Raw genomic sequence first — 22,446 nt, 5'->3', positions numbered from 1 at the left:
GGCGCCTCCAGTCCCATGCGGGCCGCCCCCGGCAGCGCCCCGGCCTCTGCCTCGCTCAGGCTCCCCCGGCACGGGCAGCGTCTCATGCCCGCTCCCTAGGTTCGGGCTTCGCCCCGACCCGGCCCCTCCTGCCCCTTTAAATCCCGCGAGGGGTGTGGCTGGGGAGCCCCGACTCCCGGGTTCCGGCCCGCGGAGCCCCAGCGCGCCCGGCCACGCAGGGGTTAACCGATACTCCCTCCCCCGCGCCCCGGGAAAGCCCCGAAGCCCCGCCCTGCCGGACGTGACGAAAGGGGGATGGGCCTCTCCTGGCCCCGCCCCCCGGTGTTATAGGAGGGTGGGCTCGGAGTGTTGCACTGCTGGGTGCTTGTGCACTTTGCGTTTAGGGTTCTGGGGTCCCTCTCTAGACCCCTGCAACGAATCCGATCTTCCTATACCCCTGAATGACCCAGTATAACCTCCCTGTAACCCTCGGGACGAATCTCGCAGCGCGCCCATCTTTCAAAGGGGGCAAGGACTGACTGAAAGACTCGGAAACTCTGGTGACCTGGGTTCGAGACCCGCCTCTGCCACTTCCTAGCAGTGTTACCTTGAATGTGTGACTTGTTTCCCCTCCCTCTGCCCCAGCCCCAGGCTCAATTTTCTCACCTGTAACATGAATAATGTTATTACTCATTTTATCTGTACTATTATCGCTTCAGAAAACGTGTGTTCAGTGCCACAAGAGCCAAGCGTTTTTAACAACAGGGAAATTAAGGCCCAGAGAAGCGAAGGAATTTATCTAAAGGCAAAGTGAGGATGCCTGGTTTCAAATTCTGGCTCCAGCACTCACTTTTGGGATGATCTTTTCCCATAGACTTATCTGCTCAGAGCCTCAGTGTTTTCATCAGTATAAATGTTAGCATTGATAGGTTTCTCACAAGACTGTTACGGGAATTTTTACTTATTTATAACTTATTTGTACACTTGCTTTGTGCCAGGTGCGGTACCTGCCAGTTTATACCCCAATTCCTGTGAGGTAGGGATCATCATTTTCCCTTGCACAAACAGGAGAACAGAGGAACAGAAAGACAAAGCAGTGAGTCCAAGATCACACATCTAAGTTGTGTAGATTTGAGTTCAGGCCCACTTCACTTAAATTCTGGGCTTTGGTTCTCTATAGGGTGTAAGGCTGTGGGTGTTGGAGAAAGAGCCAGAAGTTAAGACTATGTCATGTCCCCTAAATCAGATCATGTGCCCCCCTGCTCAGAACCTTCCATGGTTTCCATCCTACTTGGGGTCAAAGCTATAATCTTCTCTGTGCCTCACTATACCGTAAGTGATCTGGTCCTGGTTACATCCCAGACCTCCCCTGCTCTGCCTTTCTGCCTCACTCACTATGCCCATCAGCCTCTTTGCTATTTCACTGAAATATTTTCCACCACAGGGCCTTTGCACTGGTTGTTCTCGCTGCCTGGAATGTTCCTCCCTCAAATATTCCAACAGCTACCTCCTTTACCTCTTTCAGGTCTTTGTTCAAATGTTAACTCCTCAGCTACCTCCTCAGCGAGCGCTTCCCTGACCACCCTGTTTAAACTCAAAACTTTCTCTCCAGCACCCAGAGGGGCAACTAGTTTTGCCTGGACCCTTTCTTTTGTGTCTCCTAGAAAAGTACGTGTTACGTGCTTAATAGAAACTTTGGAAAGAACCACTTTTCCATAAGAAATTTCCCTTTTGAATAGAGCTTTTGTTCTGTGCCGGGTCCTGTGCCAACCTCATTACCAACGCTATTTCACTGCATCTCTTTCTCTAACAGTGAGCAAGAGAGGATACTACAGCCCCATTTTACAGATGGAACGCTGAGGTTCAGAAATCTGCCAGTCTCTAGCCTCTGCTTGTCACCACCAGGCTATTTGATGTGACCCCGTAAATGTGAACCATGTGGCACTGGGCCTGGCACTATCAGCCACTGTCCTGCGGGGTTAGTTATTGTCATAGGTGCTTTTTATATATTTTTGCCCCCAAGGGTGAGCTGTCACCCAGCTCCTGAGTCAGACCCTTACGTCTGGAGCGTGATGGGGGGTGTTTTGTCTTGAAATTGAGTCATCTGGGGGTGGGGCATTGGGCACAGGCCCAGGGCTCTAAAATGAGTCATCTCTTCACAGACCAGTGAAAAATCATAGCAGGATCCCCCTAACAAATCATACGGGCTGGGCAGATGAAGTCCAGAAAGAGTCAGCACTCTTCTGAGGTCACATACCCCAGGCACAGCGACAAGGAGGTTTGACTCCCTACAAAAGGGGTTACAGAGTGGGAAGGGGTGTGTGTGTGGTATCTTGTGAGGGAAACGTCACATCCCTCCTTCTCCCAGCCGTGGGAGAGATGCCCCAGCCAGCTGCTTCTATTCCAGACAGTGAGGAGGGGTGAGTCAGCCTGTTGTGGGGGGGAGCAGGCTTTAAGGCTGCCTGTATCCCCACCCCCACCCCCACCCAGATGGACTGGGAGCTGGTTTTCTGGGATGCCAGGGCTCCTGACTCAGCACTGGGAATCTTGGCTGAGTGTGTTCTGGGAAATGTCAGGCCTAGAGGAAACAGAGGGCTCCCACTCTCACCATCCCGCAGGTGGGCGGGGAGTGGAAAGAGAGCAGGGTGTGTGAGAGAACAGGCGCCCAGTGTGCAAGGGGCTTGAGCGTGAGGGGGCTTATGTACACAGGAGAGTTGAGAGTATGAGAGGGAGACAGTTGGCAAGCGAGGCATGGGGTTTATCTGTGCAGGGGAAGAGGCTGGGTGCCAGGATGTGGGTGTTTGAAGCAGAGGATGGAAGTGCAAAGTGGAGGGGCTCCCGGGGCAAAGGACATCTTTGCTGGGAAGATGTGTTCAAAGGGGACATTGAGCCTGCGGGGAGTGGGGGGGGGCGCAAACATACGAAGGGACGTTGGCAAGATGTTCGTGCAGAGCAGAGATGCGGAGTTTGTAAAGAATGTTTTCAAAAAAGACGGTGTGGGGAAGAGAAGGGTCTGCCAAGCACATGGTACTCTGAGATGAGTGGAAAGGCATAAAAGGGCACGTGCGCGCTCCTGCGGTGCCCCAACACTCCCAGCAGTCCCCAACGCCCACCCTTCGGCCCCGCCCCTAATCCCGCCCCTCACTCACGGCGGGACGTTCTACGTGCCAGTCAGGGAGTTACTGCTCTTCTATTGGCTAGCTGACCGGAGGGGGCGTACGTGCGGAGATTCCCGGAAGCGCAAGAAACCCCGACGCGTAGACGACCCGGATCTAAGGAACAGTGGGTGCTTAGCAACGGGGGGAGGTGCCCAGTAACGTACTGGGGGTGGGGGCAGGTCTTGTGAGGGCCTAGCAACAGAGAGGAAGGCGGTGCCTAGCAACGAGGGGGGGCGCTCCGTGGAGTGGAAGGGTAGCCCTGGAGGATCTGTGGGGTCTAGCAACCTGGGAGGACCCTAGCAACGGTGGGGAGTGGGACAGAGCGAAAGTGGATTTTTGGAGGTGCGCAGGAAGAGCTATGAGTTCCTAGCAACCAGAGAGGGAACCAGGAGAAATTCGGGGAAAGGAAGTCTTTGGTGGGTGGGAATATTAGGGTGGACACAGAGGAATGTGAGTGCTTGGCAAAGACAGGGCAAAGCAGGGAGGTCAGTGCCAACTCCTACCCGAATAATCCCTCCTCTTCTCCCCCAGACGATGTGGCCGGAGGTGGGGGGTTTACTGCGGGGGACTTGTGGACAACTGGGCCGGACAGTTGGTTTGCCTTGTGAGGCCCTGGGGCCTGGGCCTCACTGGTGGGTAAGAGATTGGGAAGGGGGGTGCTCCAAGGGGAAGAGGCTGAGGGAGGCTATAGGGGATAAAATGACAGGGAGGGGTCCAAAAGGGCCAGGCAGATCCCGTGTCCTCAACTTACCAATATCCACTTTTCTTGCAGGGGCCATGTGGGGGTTCTTGGGCTCAAATGTTCCATAAGGATGGGCCTGGCAGAGGCCTGGGTGAGGAGGACATTCGCAGGGCACGGGAGGCCCGGATGAGGAAGACACCCCGGCCCCAGGTATCATTGCCTCCCACCCAGCAACACCCTTTGAAGGCAACTGGCCTCCCAGGCTTGGAGAAGGGTACGGCGGCAGGTTGGTTGGGCTCCCTGGGCACACTGTGCTCACCTTCCCGCCCTCAGACTTTCTCCCCATTTCCCAGCTGAGTGACCGCTCTCAAGAACGCAAGGTGCCCGCTTCCCGCATCAGCCGCTTGGCCAACTTTGGGGGTAGGTGTGACTGTGGCACGTTATGACCTAGAATAGAGGAGGCCACATTTATAGAATTAAGCAAGGGAGGGGGTGAATCAGAGACAGAAAGAGGAGCGAAAGATGGAAAGAGACCGAAGGCAAACATGCGAAGCCAAGAGAACTGGCTAGGAAGGTAACATTTATTGAACGCTTGAAATGTGCAAGGCCCCATGTACACGAGATCTCTGCACAGAACTGAGGAGTGTTAATTTCCATTCTGTAGATGAGGAAATGGAGGCTAAGGCAAGAGAAGTGACTTGACCTTATGTTATACAGCAGGATGTTCAAACTTCAGGTCACAGTCTGCATGGAATCATTCAATGGATTGCAACCAGCATCAAAAAGAATAGAATGGGAAAAAAAAAAAAGAATAGAATGGAACATGTGGGCGCACATGTAAAGGAAATTTTTGTTTCATGAAACATTACATGTGTGTTACATGTATGTATGATACATATCCTGTGTCCATATACATCATATATATCATTTATATGTTATCGTATATAAGCTATGTGTGCGTATATACATACCTACTGTTATAATGCAGATATGTTCTTTAGGGTGGATCATGGTTCAAGTTTTAAAGATACTGATTCACAGTATAAAGAGGGAGTCAAATGTATTGGTCAGAGCTTTGATACCAGGCTCAAGGCTCAAGACACTGATTCTGCTACATCCTCACTTTGTGACTCTGGACAGGTTACTTCTCAGAGCCCCGATTTCTTTTTCTGTAAAATGGAAGCTTTTCTGTAAACTTCCCTCCCGCGGGTGTGAGGACAAGACGAGGTAATGCACTTAAGGCACTAGGAATGGTCCCTGGCATGTAGCAAGTGCTCAGAAAATCCCAATTACAGTTATTTACAGAGGCAGACAGAGTCAAGATGCCTTTAGGGGCAAGGAGACAGGGAGGCAGAGGAAATCAAAGGCAGAGAGATAACATCAAAAAAAAAGGCACATTTGGGCGCCTAGGTGGCTCAGTCGGCTAAGCGTCCGCCTTTGGCTCAGGTCATGATCTCACGGTCTGTGGGTTCGAGCCCTGCATCGGGCTCTGTGCTGACAGCGCAGAGCCTGGAGCCTGTCTTCAGATCCTGTGACTCCTTCTCTCTCTGACCCTCCCCTGCTCACGCTGTCTCTCTCTCTCAAAAATAAATAAAATAAATAAATAAATAAATAAATAAATAAATAAATAAAAACTTTAAAAAATTAAAAAAAAAAAGGCACAGAGAGAAATAGGCCTAAACAGATGTACCATGTGGAGGGAGGGGAAGAGATGGAGAAAAACCAACTTAGACAAGGAGAGGTGAGCACGAAGATGAAGTATGGACAGAGAAACGGGGATCATAGGAAGACAGAGACTCTGGGGAATCATTTGGGGGCCTTCTTACTCTTAGCTGCACACTAGAATCATCCAGGATGCTTAAAAATATATATGGGGGCACCTGGGTGGCTCAGTCAGTTAGGTGGCTGGTTTGTGAGTTCGAACCCCGCATCAGGTTCGGAGCTGACAGCGGGGAACCTGGAGCCTGCTTTGGATTCTGTGTCTCCTTCTCTTTGTCCCTCCTCCACTTGCATTCTGTCTCTCTTACTCTCTCAAAAATAAATAAATCATTTTTAAACACATACACACACGAGTTCCAAGGATCATCTCAGGCCATGATAATGGGCATTGTGTTTGCCAAAGCTCCTTATGTCAGTAAGATGTGCAGCCAAGGGTGAGAACTGCTGACCCCAGAGACAGACGTGGAGAGAGGGATGGGGAAAGAGGCAGCCACACCTTGAAGGGAACCCCAGGCAGGGAGAAGAGTGGGTAAGAGACTGACTTGGGGACAAAAACAAACAGAGTTGCCAACAGAGAGCTGGGAGGCAGCTTGCTTAGGGAGAAGCTGAGAGCAGACGGGGGAGAAGCCCCGGGCAAGCAGGTACCCAGCCTCCTCTCTCGCTCCCCAGGACTGGCTGTGGGCTTGGGGCTGGGAGCGCTGGCGGAGCTGGCCAAGAAGTCCCTGTCAGGAGGACGTCTACCGTCAGGTGAGTGAGCCAACTGCCTGGTTCCGACCTTGGCCTTGCTGTGTGACCTGGCGCGAGTGGCTTCCCCTCTCTGAGCCCAGTTTCCTCATCTGGACAGTGGAAGTGATGATGATGTACCCACCTCTTAGGGTCGTTGTGAAGCCGCATTCAGGGTCGTGATGGGGAGAAGCCTATCGTGTGAGAAAAAGAATTGGAGTTGAGTTCCTGAAACTCTGAGCATGAGAGGAGAGCTAAGAAGGGGAGCGTCGGGCTGGTGGTGGTGGTGGGGGTCTGTGGACAACAGACATAGAAGGAGAGGTGTTGAAATTAGCACTGGTGGCTTAGATTCCCCAGCAGATCAATGTCTAGAAACAAAAATGGGGGTAGATAGTCTAGATTCAAAAGGGACTAAGGCCATAGTAACTGACAAATGGAATGTGTGACCCATGATTGCATGTCAGTTTGAGAACAGTTACTATCAAAGACTTTAGGGGACAACTGGGAAAATCCGAATAGGGACTGACTAGCAGACATTAGAGAATTCGTGTCGTTTTCTTAAGTGTGATTATGGCACTGTGATCGTGGAGGGGAATATCCTTACTTTTCGCACAGGTTGAGTGCAGCGCCATGCAAATGGGTCTGCAGAAAATAATGGTGAGTGTTTGTGTGCGCGCACACACACGTACACACAGATAAGTTATGCTGGAGAGGCAGAATGTGAAACATTTGAATTGGGTGTGCGGGTGTCCGTGATACCGTAAATGCATCTTTTCTGTTCGTTTGAATTTTTTTCAAAACACAAAGTTGAGGAGAAGTGGAGGATGAGGCTTTAGGACACGCCGCTCTCCCACTTCTGTGCTGTGTGACCCAGGGCCAGGCACTGTACCTCTCTGAATGTTTTGCTTCCTCACCTTGAAAATTAAGGCATTGGTAGTTGTCTCTCTCTTTTTTTTTATAATGTTTATGTTTTATTTTTGAGAGAGAGGGAGAGAGTGTGTGTACGCGAGTGGGGAGGGGCATGAGCGGGGGGGGGGGGGACACAGAATCTGAAGCAGGCTCCAGGCTCTAAGCTGTCAGCATTGAGACCAACGCCGGGGCTCGAACCCATGAACCACGAGATCACGACCTGAGCTGAGGATGGATGCTTAACCGACTGAGCCACCCAGGTGCCCCAAGGCATTGGTAGTTCTTACTTCCTGGGCTGATTGCGGGGATTGAGCTAGAGAAGCCACAGACACACTTGGAATGCTGCCTGGCACAGGGCAGGGTAAGCCCTAGCTAGGGCAAGAGCCCAATACATTTGTTATCAAATCATTAAAAGCTTAATAAATGCTTTATTGAATAATCATTTAATTTGTATGTGGAGCTGGGCACGAATCCTAAGCGTGAGGCTTGGTTCATTTTCACAAAGTGGATGGTACCTCTGTGTATGGACGTCGAGAAGCCCTAAGACAGCCGTTCTCAAAGTCTCCGGCCTCAGCATCCCTGCCCTCCCTTACAGTTTAGAAGTGGGTAAACAGAATGTGTTATAGTCATACAACGGGATATTATTCAACTATAAAAAGGAATGAAATACCGATCCCTGCTACAAGTGGATGAATCTGGAAAACTATCCTAAGAGAAAGAGGCCAGATGCAACAGACCACATATTGTGTGATTCCATCCGTGTGAAATGTCCAGAATAAGGAAGTCCATAGAGACAGCAGATGAATGAATGGTTTCCAGGGGCTCAGAGGGAGGTGGTCGGGAGAAATCGGGGGTGACTGCTAGTAGGTATGAGGTTTCTTCTTGGGGTGTGAACCTGCCCCAAAATTGCCTGTGGTAATAGTCGTACAACTCTGCATATACCAGAAGCCACTAAACTATATACCTTAAATAGGTGAATTACACGGTTTGTGAATTGTATCTCAATTAATCTGTTAACAAATAGAATGAGGACCCCAAAGAACCTTTTATGGATTATTTCTTTGAGTTATATTTATGGATATTTACTGCATTAGAGATTAAAACAGAAATTTCCAAAACACAAGAATACACACACGCACTCCATCAGCTGTCAGAACAATGGCATCGGGGACGCCTGGCTGGCTCAGTCAGTTAGGCGGCCAACTCTTGATTTCAGCTCAGGTCATGATCTCACGGTCGTGAGATCAAGCCCCTCATGGGGCTTCACACTGGGCATGGACCTGCTTGAGATTCTCTCTTTCCCTCTGGCCCTCTCTCCTTATGCTCTCTCTCTTAAAAAAAAAAAAAGTGGCATTATCACAGGTCATGGAGTTTCTAGAAAGCTCCACCAAACATTTAGAGGAGAATGAGAATAAAAAGGGGCAAATAACATTCATATTATTATGAAAATAGTTTTGATCTCACAGAGCCTCCTTAAAGGTCTCAGGGACCCCAGGATATCCATAAGCACACTTTGAGAATCACTCTCCTCATTTTCCAGAGGCTGCTCTTTGTCCCCTCTTGACCATGCCTCCCGCCAGGGAAAACCACTCTCTTGGCTTCTGAGCCCCAAGATTAGTTTTGACCATTTTTGCCTTTCAGACCAACGGAGTCAGACCACGTATCCTCCCATGGGTCTGGCCCCTTTGGCTCAACATTCTGTTGCTGGGATGCTTCCGGGTTGCTGAGTAGACGTAAGCTTTTGACTCAGTGCCGTAGGAGTCACTGTGACTGTTTCCAGCATGGCTTTGTTATTCCATGGACCGTCGCTCGGGTCATTTCCGTCTGGGGACTGGTGAGGAGTGCTCGTGGGAACCTTCTAGGAGGATCTGTTAGTGTACACACACAGGCATCTGTCCTAGGCACATACCTAGGAGAGAAGTGACAGCAGGTAGGGGTGTAGGCTCTGCCGGACACTTCCCGGAGGGCCTGTGCCGTGACACTCAGCAGCAACGCGAGTGTTTAAGCCGCTCCACATCCCTGCCAGCACTTGGCATTGTCCTTTTCATTTTAGCCGCTCTGGGGCTTCTGCGGTAGCGCTACAGTGATTATTTTTGTGCTTGTGACACTAACGAGTATTCTCTGCCCCGCAGACAGCAGCTCCGGGCCAGGCTCCAGTCCCTTCCTGTCAGAGGCCAATGCCGAGCGGATCGTGCAGACCTTGTGTACGGTGCGGGGGGCCGCCCTCAAGGTCGGCCAAATGCTCAGCATACAGGGTACAGCATGACCCTTGACTCCCGGCCCTTGACCTCACATCTCCCCCCCCCCCCCACCAGCAAGCACCCAACTTCAGATACTCCCACAGGGGCCCCTCCTCGCATCCTCCCTAACTGCTGTCCCTTGTCCCCCTGTCTCCCAAGACAACAGCTTCATTAGTCCCCAGCTGCAGCGCATCTTCGAGCGGGTCCGCCAGAGCGCCGACTTCATGCCCCGCTGGCAGATGCTGGTGAGTGCCTGGTCGGGAAGGGCGGGGAGGGGGGGATGACTGTGCCCCACCTGCCTGCCCCTCCTGGCTTCATGGGGCTACTCCCTGTCTGACTCTGAGCCTCGGTCTCCTTGTCTGTAAAACACCAAAACACAGGTCTCAGAGGATTGCAGGGATGACTAAATGAGAGAACAGTGCAGGGCGCTTGGTCCAGGCCCTGGCGGGCTCAGGGCGCTGTCACGGCTACTCAAGAGGCAGGGGTGTGCCATAGTTGGGGGCCCAGACTTCTCGAGTTCACATCCTGGCTCTGCCATGTACTGCCTGGGTGATCTCAGACATGTGGCCTGACCTCTCTGTGCCTCAGTTACCTCCCGTGTGAAATGGCGGTAGTGATGGCAACACCCACCTCGCAGGGTTGTAGACATTAGTAGAGGCAAAGCACTTAGAAAGGGCCCCTGACACACCGTGAGTGACATGCCGGTTCTAGCTGTTATTAGTACTGGCTTTTTATAAATTAAAGGAGATCGTGTCTGTAAATAGGTTGGCACAGCGCCTGGCACTGAGTAAATGCCCCAGACATGAGCTGTTCTGCTAATAACTGGATAAGGGTGTGGAATCCAGCCCTGGCTGCCTACCTTCCTTCTGATCTGGGCTGCTTACTCACCACGTGACCCTGGCTAATTACTACCCCTCCCCAGGCCACTCTGGAGGGGTCCGGCCCGCAGGAAGCCCTCTGTAAATTTTAGCTCTTTTTTTTTCTTTAAATTTATTTATTTATTTATTTAAAATTTTTAATGTGTTTAAAAAAATTTTTTTATGTTTACTTTTGAGAGACACAGACAGAGCATGAGTGGGAGAAGGGCAGAGAGAAATTGAGAGAGAGAGAGAGAGAGAGGGAGACCCAGAATTTGAAGCAGGCTCCAGGCTCTGAGCTGTCAGCCCAGAGCCCGACACAGGGCTCGAACTCACAAACTGTAAGATCATGCCCTGAGCTGAAGTCGGAAGCTCAACCTACTGAGCCACCCAGGTGCCCCTTTAATGTTTTATTTATTTTTGAGACAGCATGTGAGTGGGAGAGGGGCGGAGAGAGGGAGACACAGAATGGGGAGCAGGCTGCAGCACAGAGCCCAACGTGGAGCTCAAACCGATGAACCCACAAGATCATGACCTGAGCTGAAGTTGGCCGCTTAACTGACTGAGCCACCCAGTCTCTCTTTTTAAGAGAGAAGGAAAGAGCACAAATTGGGGAGGGGCAGAGAGAGAGCGAGAGTGAAAGAGAATCCCAAGCAGATTTCGCACTGACCGCCTCCCATGCAGGGCTGGAACTCGTGAGCAGAGCGTGAGATCCCGACCTGAGCTGAAACCAAGAGTCAGACGCTTAGCTGTCTGGGCCACCCAGGCGCCCCTTCGTTCGTTCTTCTTTATCACATTAACAGGGTGACGATACAACATAGGAGTCTAAGGAGGGATAATTGTCAGTCTGGACTTCACATAAGAGCACTCCCCACAGTAGCCCTTGTGGCCTCGGGAGCACAGGTCCAGGCCGGGTCTCCCGGTCTGCCGGCACCTGGTTTGTCCCCTCTGCCAAAAGACTTAGCTTCAGTCTCCTCAAAAGCTGGAAAGTAGCCAGGAGCTTCGCCCAGAGCCTCCAGCGGGGGGCGAACGGAGTGATTAACACGTAAGGTGCTCAGCACAGAGGGAACTCCACTGCCCACAGCAGCGATGGTGACTGTTTTTTTTTTGACCATGCTCCCCAGAGAGTTCTCGAAGAGGAGCTGGGCAGGGACTGGCAGGCCAAGGTGGCCTCTTTGGAGGAGGTGCCCTTTGCCGCGGCGTCGATCGGACAGGTGCACCAGGGCACGCTGAGGGATGGGACGGAGGTGGCCGTGAAGATCCAGGTGAGGAGGGAGGCCGGGCTGGGGGATGGGCGCCCCGCTGTCCCAGAGGAGTGACCCCCGCTCCCCGTCCCTCCCTGCTCCTGCTCACAGTACCCAGGCGTTGCCCAGAGCATCCAGAGTGACATCCAGAACCTGCTGGCGGTGCTGAAGATGAGCGTGGCCCTGCCTGAGGGTGGGTGAGGCTCCTTGGGAGAGATGCCCTGAAGGGAGACAGTGGGGCGGGGTGGAGGGGCAGAGGCCGGCCCGGGGCAGCGCGTGAGTGTGGGCCAATGCATATGTCCATGCGTTTGCGACAGAAGGGACACCAAGGCAGGGAGAGCCCCGATTTGAGCGTGTGAGAAAAAGATGACCTTTTAAGATTCTGACAGAGCCAGAGACTGACACGCAGGGTGCCCAGGGAGGGACTGGAGGTTTGGAAGAGAGGCACAGAAGCAGGGAGGGAGTATGAGCTGGACCTCGTGTGTGTGTGTGTGTGTGTGTGTGTGTGTGTGTGTGTGTGAGCGAGCGAGAGGCCTGGAAACAAGATTTCGAGGCCACAAGAACGGTATGAGAGGCTATGAAAAATAGAGTCGGTGGCATTTGTGACCATGAAAGAGACCCGAGGCCTGTGGGAGAGACTTCCGGCGAGGCCCGCGGGAAGTCCAGACGGCACGTGTGTGGACAGATGACGGAGCAAAATGGGGCAGAAGCTATGAGGGACTTGGAAAGACAGACGGAGAGTGAGGGAAAACGTCCCTGAGTGGGAGCCTGGGGGTGGCTGTCATGGTGGGGACAGGCCGAGGCCCGCCCTGGCTGACACGGCTGTCCCCTCAGGCCTGTTTGCTGAGCAAAGCCTGCAGGCCTTGCGGCAGGAGCTAGCTTGGGAGTGTGACTACCGCCGTGAGGCGGCGTGTGCCCAGAACTTCAGGTGAGCCGAGCCCCCTGCAGCTCCCCCCGCCCCCCGGGACCCCTCGCTTCCCTCCCAGGATGAGTGGGAGATGGATCCTTCCCATCCCCTCACCCCCACCGGCAGCTGGGACCCTGGGGTGGGGCCTGCAAACTCTTTATTCTTGTCATCTGCTCATCCCTCCCTCCATCACCCCTGCCTTGGTTTATCCCCTGTGTCCTCCGAGAGCTCGGGCATGCTACTTCCTCCCTCTGTTGCTTTTCTCGTCTGTCGAATGGGGCACCATAACCACATGGAGTCTCGCGAGGGACAAGGACTTGTCATCAGGTACTTAGGCCACAAGATACCGTCATTCCGCTGGACAAGGAATAAGCGGTCTGACAGCGACATGAGGGAGAGAAGACCAGGCTACAGGGCATCCCTGTGTACCGTGGGCAGGAGAAGAAATGAAGATAAGCGTTCAGGTTGGCGTCCTGCAGGCTCAGTATCCCCATACAGCCCCGTAGTGGCCCTCCTTGCTAAATAGATGCTCCAGGGACACTCGGGCCGGTGTAGGCCATCAGCCTTTCCCAGGATGCTCAGAGCAGTGATAGCCCCAAACTGGACACAGCGGAAATCTATCAGGTTCACCCAGCAGGGTAGATAAATAAATGATGGTATAATCCATCAGCGGAGTATCACACAGCAGCGGAAATCAATGAACCGGCTACAGGGAACCATGTGGCCGTATCTTAGAAGGCTAGTGATGGCTTCTTGGCCTTTTGGCCAAGATCAAGCGTAGTACCTGTTCTCGTCAGCTTAATAGCTGACGTGTCCTCTATTGGGGGACAGTATATTAGGTGAATTTTTAGAGCCGGGAGCTGGACTAGGAGCTTGATCTGTCCACTCCGCGCATCGCCCTGGTATTGCAGTGCTTCCAGGAGTGGTGCCCGCCCCCCTCCTCGGTGGGTCTCCCAAAAGTAGACGCTGGTCTTTGCTGGTCTTTGCTCTCCGTCGTGCGTCTGCTTCTTTCTTGAAGGACTGCCGCGCTTCCGGAAAAGGCTTCTCTGCTTCCCGTCGCCTCTCTGTCTAGTCCTCTTGCGGTGCTTCCGACCCGACCGGAGCCTTCCCGAGCCTTCCCGATTCTCTGACCAAGCCGCGCCGCTTGCCCCTCTGCTGCTCTTTTGGGGCTCCCTTCCCTAATTATTAGTAAAAGAAAAAAAAAAAAAAGAAGGCTAGTGATTCCAGCAGTTAAAATACATTTGGTGAAACCCTCCACAGCATGGCTCAACAAGATCTTTGCATACGGAGCGAGGGAGAAGTGGCAGTAGAAGGCGGTGGGTAGCGGCAGGGGCCCTGGACTCAGATGTGGGATTCAGTCCCAGGTCAGCCCTTAACAGCCTGGGTGGCCAGCATCTGCACGCTTGGGAGAGCACCCTCCTCATACGGGAGGGAAGGAAGAGGGGGCCATGCTTTAATCAGCCCAGGAGGAGCAGTACAAACAGCAGAGACTTTATGAACAAGGAAAAGAGACAAGCCCCAAAGCGGGGCCGTGAAGAGGAGGGGATGGAGGGGGCTGGGTGAGACTGCTCCTCCTTGAGATCTGGAGGCCCCCTTCCCAGTGCCCTTGGCATAAAACCCACACCATTCCCCTGGCCCTCCCGATCTCCCTGCTCCCCTGAACACCCCCTAGCCCTGCCACAGGTCCCAACCACGAGTCTTGCTCATAATCTTTGCCTCCCAAACCTTACATTGACACACGTCAGTCGATTATCAGCCTGTTTATATTTGTTAGAATGTGGTCTCTGGTGTCTAGGGGGCAGGCCCAGAGCTCAGCCACCGCTCTGTCACCCAGCCTCATCCAGCCCAGGGACAGATCCCAGAAGGAGTCAGAGTAGTAACCCACATTCAGAGTAATAGCCCCAAAGACTGCCAATGAGTATCCCTGCGGACTTGGGGATTTGTATATCGATGACTCTTCTTTGCATGGGTTCATTAATAAGTTGATGAAGAAGTGGTGCTCTTCAAGCTTAATGCGTTGAGTTCATCTTGGGGCAACTGGAAGTCATAAAAGTGTAGGGAAGCAGTAACCGGGGCTTCAGCAGCCTTCAGCTAGGAGGCACTATGGAGATTCTTGTTGACCAGCGAATGAATGAAATGTCTGTGTGAACGTCGGCTTGGCCAGGTATCGGCCGTCACTCAGACAGGCAAGAGGAGGGCAGGAGGGAAGGCAACTCTCGGAGAAGGAGGAGGAGGCCTCGAGCTGGGCACAGGGGCCTGAAGGGTGAAGTCCTGTCCCTTCCCCTCCCTTCTGTCCCAGGCAGTTGTTGGCGGGTGACCCCTTCTTCCGAGTGCCAGCTGTGATTGAGGAGCTGTGCACGACACGGGTGCTGGGCATGGAACTGGCTGGAGGGGTCCCCCTGGACCAGTGCCAGGGCCTGAGCCAGGACCTCCGGAACCAGGTATGCGGTCTTGAGGGACAGTAGGGAGGGCACTGCCCCAAGGCGGGGCTGGCTAGACCTGGAGGAGCGGTTCAGGGGCCAACTGTGCCACGTCTGTGACTCCTCCCCACTGCAGATCTGCTTCCAGCTCCTGAGGCTGTGTCTGCGGGAGCTGTTTGAGTTCCGGTTCATGCAGACGGACCCCAACTGGGCCAACTTCCTCTATGATGCCTCCAGCCACCAGGTTGGTTCCTTATGATGTGGATCAGGGTCCATTAGCTGCCGTAACGCATAGCTCCCGATCAATTCAGTAGCTCAACACAGTAGTAGTTATTAACCACAGTAGTAGTTACTACCCACATTACAGGCTGGAGCGGCCCTCCTCCGCACGTGATTCAGGGACCCAGGGACCTTCCCTTCTGTGACTGTGTCATGCCCTTAGGCCTTGCAGTGCTCTCCTTCCAGTGAAAGGGGAAAGAGAAGAGGGCAGCACTCTGCCTCACTGGCTCCGCCAGCAGTGACATCATTCCCTGTCCCATTCCATTGATAAGAACTGGTCATACAGCCTGTCTAGGTGCAAGGGCTGCTGGGAAATAGAATCTCCACTAGGCCACGGTGCCCTAGTGGCACACCTTTCAGAAGGCTGTTCATCATCACTACTACACTTGTCATTCACTTGGAACACACCGAGAACCTACTGCCTCTTGACAGTGATGCCAAGACAGGCCTGATCCTTGCCCTTCTCAGAGTTCCCAGAACAGTGGAGGGACCCGTGACCAGACAGTGATGACCAAGCAGTCAGGACCACGATGGGGAAGCACAGAGGGTAGCCTGTGGGAAGCCAGGGAAAGTGGGCTGACTCAGCACGGGTTAGGCCAGGTCAAGGAAGGCTTCTTGAAGGCAGTGCCATTCAAGTGGAAACCAGAAAGATCAGATGGGGAGAGCTACCTGAAGAGCAGGGAAGAGCCACATTTCTGGCAGAGGACACAGGGTGGCCAAAGGCCCTGGGTGAGGGTTTGGACTGAAAGACTCAGCATGCCTGGCTGCCAAATGGCTCTCCAAAGTAGTCTGTGCCCATTCAGTCCCCAGAAGGATCTTTCTATCAGATCTGGACAAGCTGTCCCTCCCGCAGCTCGCCAGCCGCCTCAGTCTTGCCACCCCTACCCCCAAGTGCAGAGATACCCTGTATTCCTCCTGGGCTCAAACTGCTTGGAAGTATTTTTCTAATTCTGGGTAAGAGGGTGTGACGTGAGTCCTGACATCAATTTATTGGGTCTCAACATTTTTTTTTGAGAGAGAGAGAGAGAGAGAAAAAGAGAGGGAACAAGTGGGGGAGGGGTAGAGAGAGAGGGAAAGAAAATTGCAAGCAGGCTGCACGCCCGGCGCAGAGCCCAACATAGGGCTCGATCCCACAACCATGAGATCATGACCTGAGCTAAAAATCAATAATTGGATGCTTAACCAACTGAGCCACCGAGGTGCCCCTAACAATAATTTGTGTTTTAAAGCCACAAAATAGGAAATATCAGTGTGTCATAGATGGGAGGGATCCATATTATTTCAAGATGCTCTTGTTTGACCTTATATTTCTGTGTGCACGGGTGTGGTGTCCATATAATCTGTATTGCTTACTGTGGGCTGGGAACAATAGTGTGAACTCCATTGCCCTAGAGAAACTCTTACACACATGTCCACAGGGCACTGTTTTTAAAAGCAAAACCCAGAAACAACCATGGTATCCACCAGCCAGATAAATGCATTGTGATGTGGTCACACCATGAAGTCCTTACACAGTAGTGAAAAAAACGAATGAGCTCAAGCTGTACATAGCAATGGGATAAATTCAAAACCATGTTGGGCACAAAGAGTAAGTTGCCGGGTAACTATCATAAATATCCTTTATATGAAGTTTTTAAAAGTGTTTATTTATTTATTTTGGGAGAAAGTGAAAGCGTGAAGGGGAGAGGCAGAGAGAGAGAGGAAGAGAGAGAGTCCCATGCAGGCTCTGTGCTAGAGCCAGACACAAGGCTCAGACTCACGACCAGTGAGATCATGACCTGAGCCAAAACCAAAAGCTGGATGCTCAGCCAACTGAGCCACCCACGTACCCCAAAGTCTTAAAGCACACAAAGCATTATTATTTATTGTTCATCTGCATGCATATGCAGAAAATGTAGACATTCATACATGGGAATTTCAGGAAATCATAATTTAGTAATAATAATTTCAGGGAAGCGGTGACCCTGGAAGAGAGGGTGGGGACAGGACAGGCTGGTCTGTGGGAGGTATTTAATATTTTAAACTGGGTGGTTGGATTTGTGGGTGTTCATTTTACTTTTCCACACATTTTATTCTTTAGATTTCTTTTATGCCTAAAACTTGTTATTATAAAAATAATTAGGACCAGAAATATGAAAGCCAGGTCCCTTCAGTTTCCATGCGGAGGTTGGATGGGAAGTGTGGACCCGAAGCCAGGAACCCAGGGAGGCAGCCAGACTGGGACTCTGATGGGAGTGTGGGGTGTGGGAATGGACCCTGGCTCCCCCTCCACCCGCCCCCACAACCATAGACAGTGGGGGTGGGGGGTAGACTCCCAGCATCCCTTTCACCATCTCTCATTCCCAGGTGACCCTGCTGGACTTTGGTGCAAGCCGGGAATTTGGGACTGAATTCACAGACCATTACATTGAGGTGAGTCCCCCCAACTCTGGGGTCTTTGAAGGGCCGAACCTCAAGTCCATGACTGGGGTGAGGGGGTGAAAAGGAGCGATATCATGGCTGGAGTTAAGAAATCATAAGCAAGGGTAACAGTTAACAAATGCCAAGCCCTTAATAGGATGTCAGGCACTGCTTTAGATGCTGTGTCCGTGTGACCACTGATCTCCGTATGGAGACAGACCATTTTTAGTCTCACTTTGCAAAGGAAATTACTGGAGCTCAGAGAAGTTAGGGATTCAGATTCAGGGAGCCTAAGTCCAGAGCCCATGCTCCCAGCCCCTGACCAGCCCCTTTCTAAGAGGCCCACAGTGGCCATCCTGTCACCTCTCCACACCCCAGGCTGTCCAAGGCCTTGGTGGCCTTGGTGTTCAGCCTCAAATACCTCCCTGGCAGGCTGCTCAGTGGGGGGGGGGGGGGGCACAGCTCTGCTCAGGAAGTGTTACCTCACTTCTATTGCCTGTCCCTCCCACCCACCTCCCGGTGGCATCTCATTAAGTTGTTGACATTAGCCATTTGACCTGGGTCTTCTACTCATTTACTCGTCAATCCAAATATTCTCTGACAATTCCCCCTGTGCCCAGCCCTCCTCTGGCCAAAACCAGGGACAACAGCAACCAATCCAACCCAGGGTCCACCTTCATCGAGCTCCAGGAGGGGGACTGACAGTCTCTGACAGGAGACTGTAGGACCCCAGAGCGGGAGGCTGGGCCAGCCTAAGGGGTCAGGGGGAGCTTCCTGGAGGAGGAGGACTCACCGTGGAGATGTGAAAGATGAGGAGGAGGCAAGGAGGGTATTCCAGACTGAAAACATAAAAAGGCAAAGAGGAGAGAGGGGATATTTTTGTTAGAGCAGCGCTTCTTGAACTTGTGTATATGAGACCCCACGGCCCCCACGACCGGCATGATCCCATTAAATGCAGATGGTGGTCTGGAGTCAGGCATAAGATGCTGCATTTCTAACACACTCCCATGTGACGTCACAGCTTGCTGGTACAGGACCACACTTTGAATAGGACGTCCTAGAGGACCTTTTGGCTGGGCCAGCAGGTTAGGGCAGAGGAGGAGCCGGCGATGAGGCTGGAGCCAAATCTGAGTCTGAAAAGCCATGCTTTGCAGCTTGAACTTTATCCAAGTGCCGTGGGGACCCACAGAAGGATTTGAGCAGAGGAGCACAGAGAATTCGAACACTCCCTCAGAATAGCAGGGAGCCTGGGAGACTGGATGCTGGGAGGTCAGGACAGGGAAGAGAGGACAAGGCGCAGGGCCCTGGCTTGGGGACTAGTGGATGATGGGGCCACTGGTGACATAGGGACGGGACGAGGAGGAGCTGGTAATCTCCCCCCCCCCCCACACACACATACACACAGACCCCTTGAGGCACAAAGCTGAGGCCTTTCTCTCTGTGTAGTTGGAACATCTTCTGTGTCCCCTTAACTCCCCCAGGCCTATTTGGCAAGGCTCTTCTCCAGTCTCTCCGGCCTTTTCCAATTTAAAAAAGCCCTGTCACACCGGTCCCCGAGGACCACAGGTCTGACAGATGGCCAGACAGGCTCGGGCAGGGGGACTGAGACAGGCTAGAACTGCCATGTTTAATCCCGTATTCCCCTTCCTCCTGCACAAGTGGTTCGGGTTTCCACTCCTTGCCTTGCCATTCCCCCACTCAGCCTGTTTCCTTTTCTGTGAAGTGGGGACCTTCACATGCACCCCTTAATCATGGTAGCTCATCACGGGTGCGGCTCTTCCCACAGCGCTAAGCACTCCACAGATGCCGCCTCCTTTCTCCCTACGCCACCCGCGAGGAAGGTGCTTTCATCATCCCACTTCACAGATGAGAAAGCGGAGGCCCCAGAGCAAAGCAACTTGCCCAGTCTCTCGACCTGGCAGAGCAAGTGCAGGTGGCAGAGCTGGGAAGGAGCCCAAGCAGGCCGGCTCTTGAGTCCGTCTGTCCGCACCCTCAATGCCTGCTCTCCCCACGTGCACTCATGGCCGGAGAGGTGCTGAGCTCCGCGCACTAACTTGCCGGACAAAGGTTCACCAAGGGACTCCTGACTGCCAGACCTTTTGCCACGAGGGCCTCGGCACAACCAGGACCCCTGCTCTCTTGGGGCTCCTGTAGGAGACAGACAACCAGGCAATGACAGGGATGGCCCCATGGCAGCCTCAGATGCAGTTCTGGGTCATGGTCACATCCTTGTCCGGTTGGGTGTGTGGACGCATGAGCAGCACTTGACATTTATTTCCCTCTGGGTGGTTCACTGTGGTAGTTTCCGGGCAGGCGCTATGTTCCAGGCCAGGTGGGTATAGAAGCCCTGACCACCGCCACCCCCAGGCTCTGGAACAGTCTTGAGGAGATGTAGACAGCGTAAAGGTGAGGAGAGGACAGCTTCTAGGGGAGGGGGCTTACGTAGACAAGAATGCAGGTGGGTACAAGGAGGGCCAGGCTTCTAGCTGGTTCATCTCCAGTTTTCCAAGACCCCTCCATGAACCCCACTCCCTTGGCCTTTGACCTTCTGACGAATACCCATCTCCCAGGTGGTGATGGCAGCAGCCAATGGAGACAGAGACCGGGTCCTGCAGAAATCCCGGGACCTCAAGTTCCTCACAGGCTTCGAAACCAAGGTCGGGAAACACTTGGGTGGGGTAGGGTGCGTAGGGAGCTGCTTATCTGTACTGGGGGGCTCTGGGGAGGAGTGGGGGAATCGAGGGCTACTTGGCTACACAGAAACCCTGGGGAAATGGGCCCCATTTATCTATTCTAGAAGGAGGGAGTGGGAGGCTGCTAGTGGGTACCGGCGGTGTGGAAATGGACCGTGTTTCTCTCTTCTAGAGACTGAGGGCTACTTTCGTATTGGAGGCTTTGAGAGGAAGTAAAGGGCCATTTGGGGGGGTCTAGGGACTCTGGAAGGAGTGATGGCTGCCTAGCACTTCTCAGGGAGTAGGGGGCTTGTGTTTATACGTGACCCTCTGAGGGAGATGGGTCAAGTAGGGGGCTGTATGGTACACTTCAGGTCTCTTGCTCTCCCCTATCCATAGGCATTCTCGGATGCCCACGTGGAGGCGGTGATGATCCTGGGGGAGCCCTTCGCCACCCAGGGCCCCTACGACTTTGGGGCAGGTGACACTGCCCGCCGGGTGCAGGGTCTCATCCCCGTGCTGCTGCAGCACCGGCTGCGCCCGCCGCCTGAGGAGACCTATGCCCTGCACCGCAAGCTGGCAGGGGCTTTCCTGGCCTGCGCCCGCCTCCGCGCCCACATCGCCTGCCGGGACCTCTTCCAGGACACCTACCACCGCTACTGGGCCAGTCGCCAGGCCGAGCCTCTGCCTGCAGCCTCCTGACCAGAAGGGACATGGGTTCAGACCCTTTAGATGGCCTCCATCCCAGGATTCTGATCCCAAAGCAGGCCACCCACTGCTGTGATGCCTCCTTCCCATTCCCCTGCAGGTCTGGGGACCACCCATCGGACTTCCCAGGCTTGCCTAGCTCCCTTCCTTGGCGCTGGGGAAACCTCTGGCTAGGGAACTCCCAACTTGACACTCCCATATCTTGATCTTCCTACTCCCATGTGGGCATCCAGGAACTCTACTTCAGGGATTAACTTATTTTTGCCAACATTTAAGAGTCTTAGGCCCTCTGCCCCCAGTCATGCAGATCCAGACTCATCTAGATGGGGAGCCCCACACCTCTGCGTCAGGTCTTGCACAGATGTGGCCAGTGAAAGGGGAGGGGCGGTGATTGGTGGAGGCAACCCTCATCTTTGCTGCCCTCATCCCTCCACCCGCCTCCATCCTTTCTGTGTGTTGGGGAGGGGGTAAGGGAGGGTGTTTGAAACTTCAGTCAGAATAAAAGTGGCTCTCCCCTTCCGGGCTCTTTTCTCTGTGCTGGGGGGTTGGGGGGTGTTGAGGACCTCTCAGCCTGCCTCCAGGTGCAGATGGCCAGCCCCCTCCCATCCTCTGGTCTGAAAGCCCAGCCCTGCCTGGGCCATCTGTTGCCGGGATCCTCCTTCTACCCTTTCCCTCCCACTCGACCGCCACCCCCCTCCCGCCCCTCCCGCCCCTCCCGCACGTGCTGACCACCTGCTCAAAAAGGCTGTGGCAGCTGAGAAGGCTTGCCCCGCCCCCCCACCGCCCAGGCCCCTGGCTCCCTCCCCTCGGCTCCCAGCAACCTTGCTTTTGCTAATGGGCCGTAATGCCCCTGCCAGCTGCTTCGCCAAACCCACAGGATTGAGTGGGAGCGGGGGTGCAGTGGCGGCCAGGACCGCGCCCGGGTCCCAGCCCCGCGCCCCCGCCCCCAAAGCCGACAGGCTCGCGCACCAGGATGCCGGGGTCTGTTCATTCCCCCTCCCCTTCCTTGCAAAAAGTGCCTCGTCACCGCTTCTGCCCGCCACCGCTGGGCTGGAAGAACCGTGGGGTTAGCTGGAGGATTTGGGTATGTGGGACGGCAAAGAGCTTGCCGAGGCAACTCTCTTTCACGGCCGTGGAACACAAGGGGACCAGAGGTCAAGGGTCACGGAGGGGAAGAGAGCCCACGCCAGGATGGGCCTGGGGGGGCAGGTCTCAGCGAGGCTCACATGCTGGCTCAGCCAGGGACTGGCCAATAGGCGTGGCGGGGCGGTGGCCGCACCGAGAAGGCGGGGTCATATCTGCGTATAGGCGTGGCCTGCCGGCCAGGGGGTGGGGCTTGAGCCGCCCAGGCGCGGGGCCGGGGCGGGGTTTCTTTTGCATATCCCGCAGGCGGCGGGCCAATGGGCGGGGCTGGGGCGGGGAGCCGAGGCAGGAGGGGCGCTCCCCCGCCCCCGGAACGGAATCCTCCGGGGAGCGGAGCAGGCTCGCGCGCGTGCATCCCGCACCATCGCCCGGTCCCCGGCCCCGGCCCGCGTCAGACCGAGCTGCC

The 22,446-nt window shown here is 54.0% G+C and overlaps 2 protein-coding genes and 1 non-coding gene across 5 annotated transcripts in view; 2 read left to right on the top strand and 1 right to left on the bottom strand.

Moving 5' to 3' along the window:
* Positions 1-226, bottom strand: part of ITPKC (inositol-trisphosphate 3-kinase C) — a 16,024-nt gene extending 15,798 nt beyond the window's left edge. Inside the window, exon 1 of the mRNA XM_029925312.1 lies at positions 1-226. Coding sequence (XP_029781172.1) covers positions 1-86 — 86 coding nt within the window. The 5' untranslated portion in view covers positions 87-226.
* A 2,963-nt stretch (positions 227-3,189) lies between these two features.
* On the top strand, positions 3,190-21,416 carry COQ8B (coenzyme Q8B). 3 transcript variants are annotated; one of them, XM_029925821.1, is made up of 15 exons: positions 3,190-3,261; positions 3,669-3,773; positions 3,910-4,029; positions 4,173-4,239; positions 6,208-6,285; positions 9,303-9,425; positions 9,570-9,655; positions 11,392-11,532; positions 11,623-11,704; positions 12,346-12,439; positions 14,718-14,859; positions 14,975-15,082; positions 17,464-17,529; positions 20,088-20,174; positions 20,589-21,416. In XM_029925821.1, the coding sequence occupies exons 2-15, from the start codon at positions 3,672-3,674 to the stop codon at positions 20,889-20,891; spliced, it is 1,599 nt and encodes a 532-aa protein (XP_029781681.1). In that variant the 5' UTR covers positions 3,190-3,261; positions 3,669-3,671; the 3' UTR covers positions 20,892-21,416. The 3 variants fall into 3 exon arrangements, with proteins under 3 accessions (XP_029781681.1, XP_029781680.1, XP_029781682.1); XM_029925820.1 differs by lacking the exon at positions 3,190-3,261 and adding an exon at positions 3,318-3,479; XM_029925822.1 differs by lacking the exons at positions 3,190-3,261; positions 3,669-3,773 and adding an exon at positions 3,318-3,479.
* Positions 13,164-13,354, top strand: LOC115281340. Its single transcript, XR_003904253.1, has one exon. It is a non-coding gene; the product is annotated as a U2 spliceosomal RNA (small nuclear RNA).
* Positions 21,417-22,446: the final 1,030 nt, after the last annotated feature.

This window comes from Suricata suricatta, chromosome 16 (genome assembly GCF_006229205.1).
Source record: "Suricata suricatta isolate VVHF042 chromosome 16, meerkat_22Aug2017_6uvM2_HiC, whole genome shotgun sequence".
NCBI lineage: Eukaryota > Metazoa > Chordata > Mammalia > Carnivora > Herpestidae > Suricata > Suricata suricatta.
The sequence above is the reverse complement of the archived record's forward strand: the minus strand, read 5'-3'. Positions and strand labels throughout refer to the sequence as shown.

Coding starts and splice junctions, on each gene's coding strand:
- COQ8B (XM_029925821.1), top strand. CDS start 3,672: ATGTGGCCGGAGGTGGGGGGTTTACTGCGGGGGACTTGTGGACAACTG. Junction 6,286..9,302: donor AGGAGGACGTCTACCGTCAG/GTGAGTGAGCCA, acceptor TCTGCCCCGCAG/ACAGCAGCTCCGGGCCAGGC. Junction 14,860..14,974: donor GCCAGGACCTCCGGAACCAG/GTATGCGGTCTT, acceptor TCCCCACTGCAG/ATCTGCTTCCAGCTCCTGAG.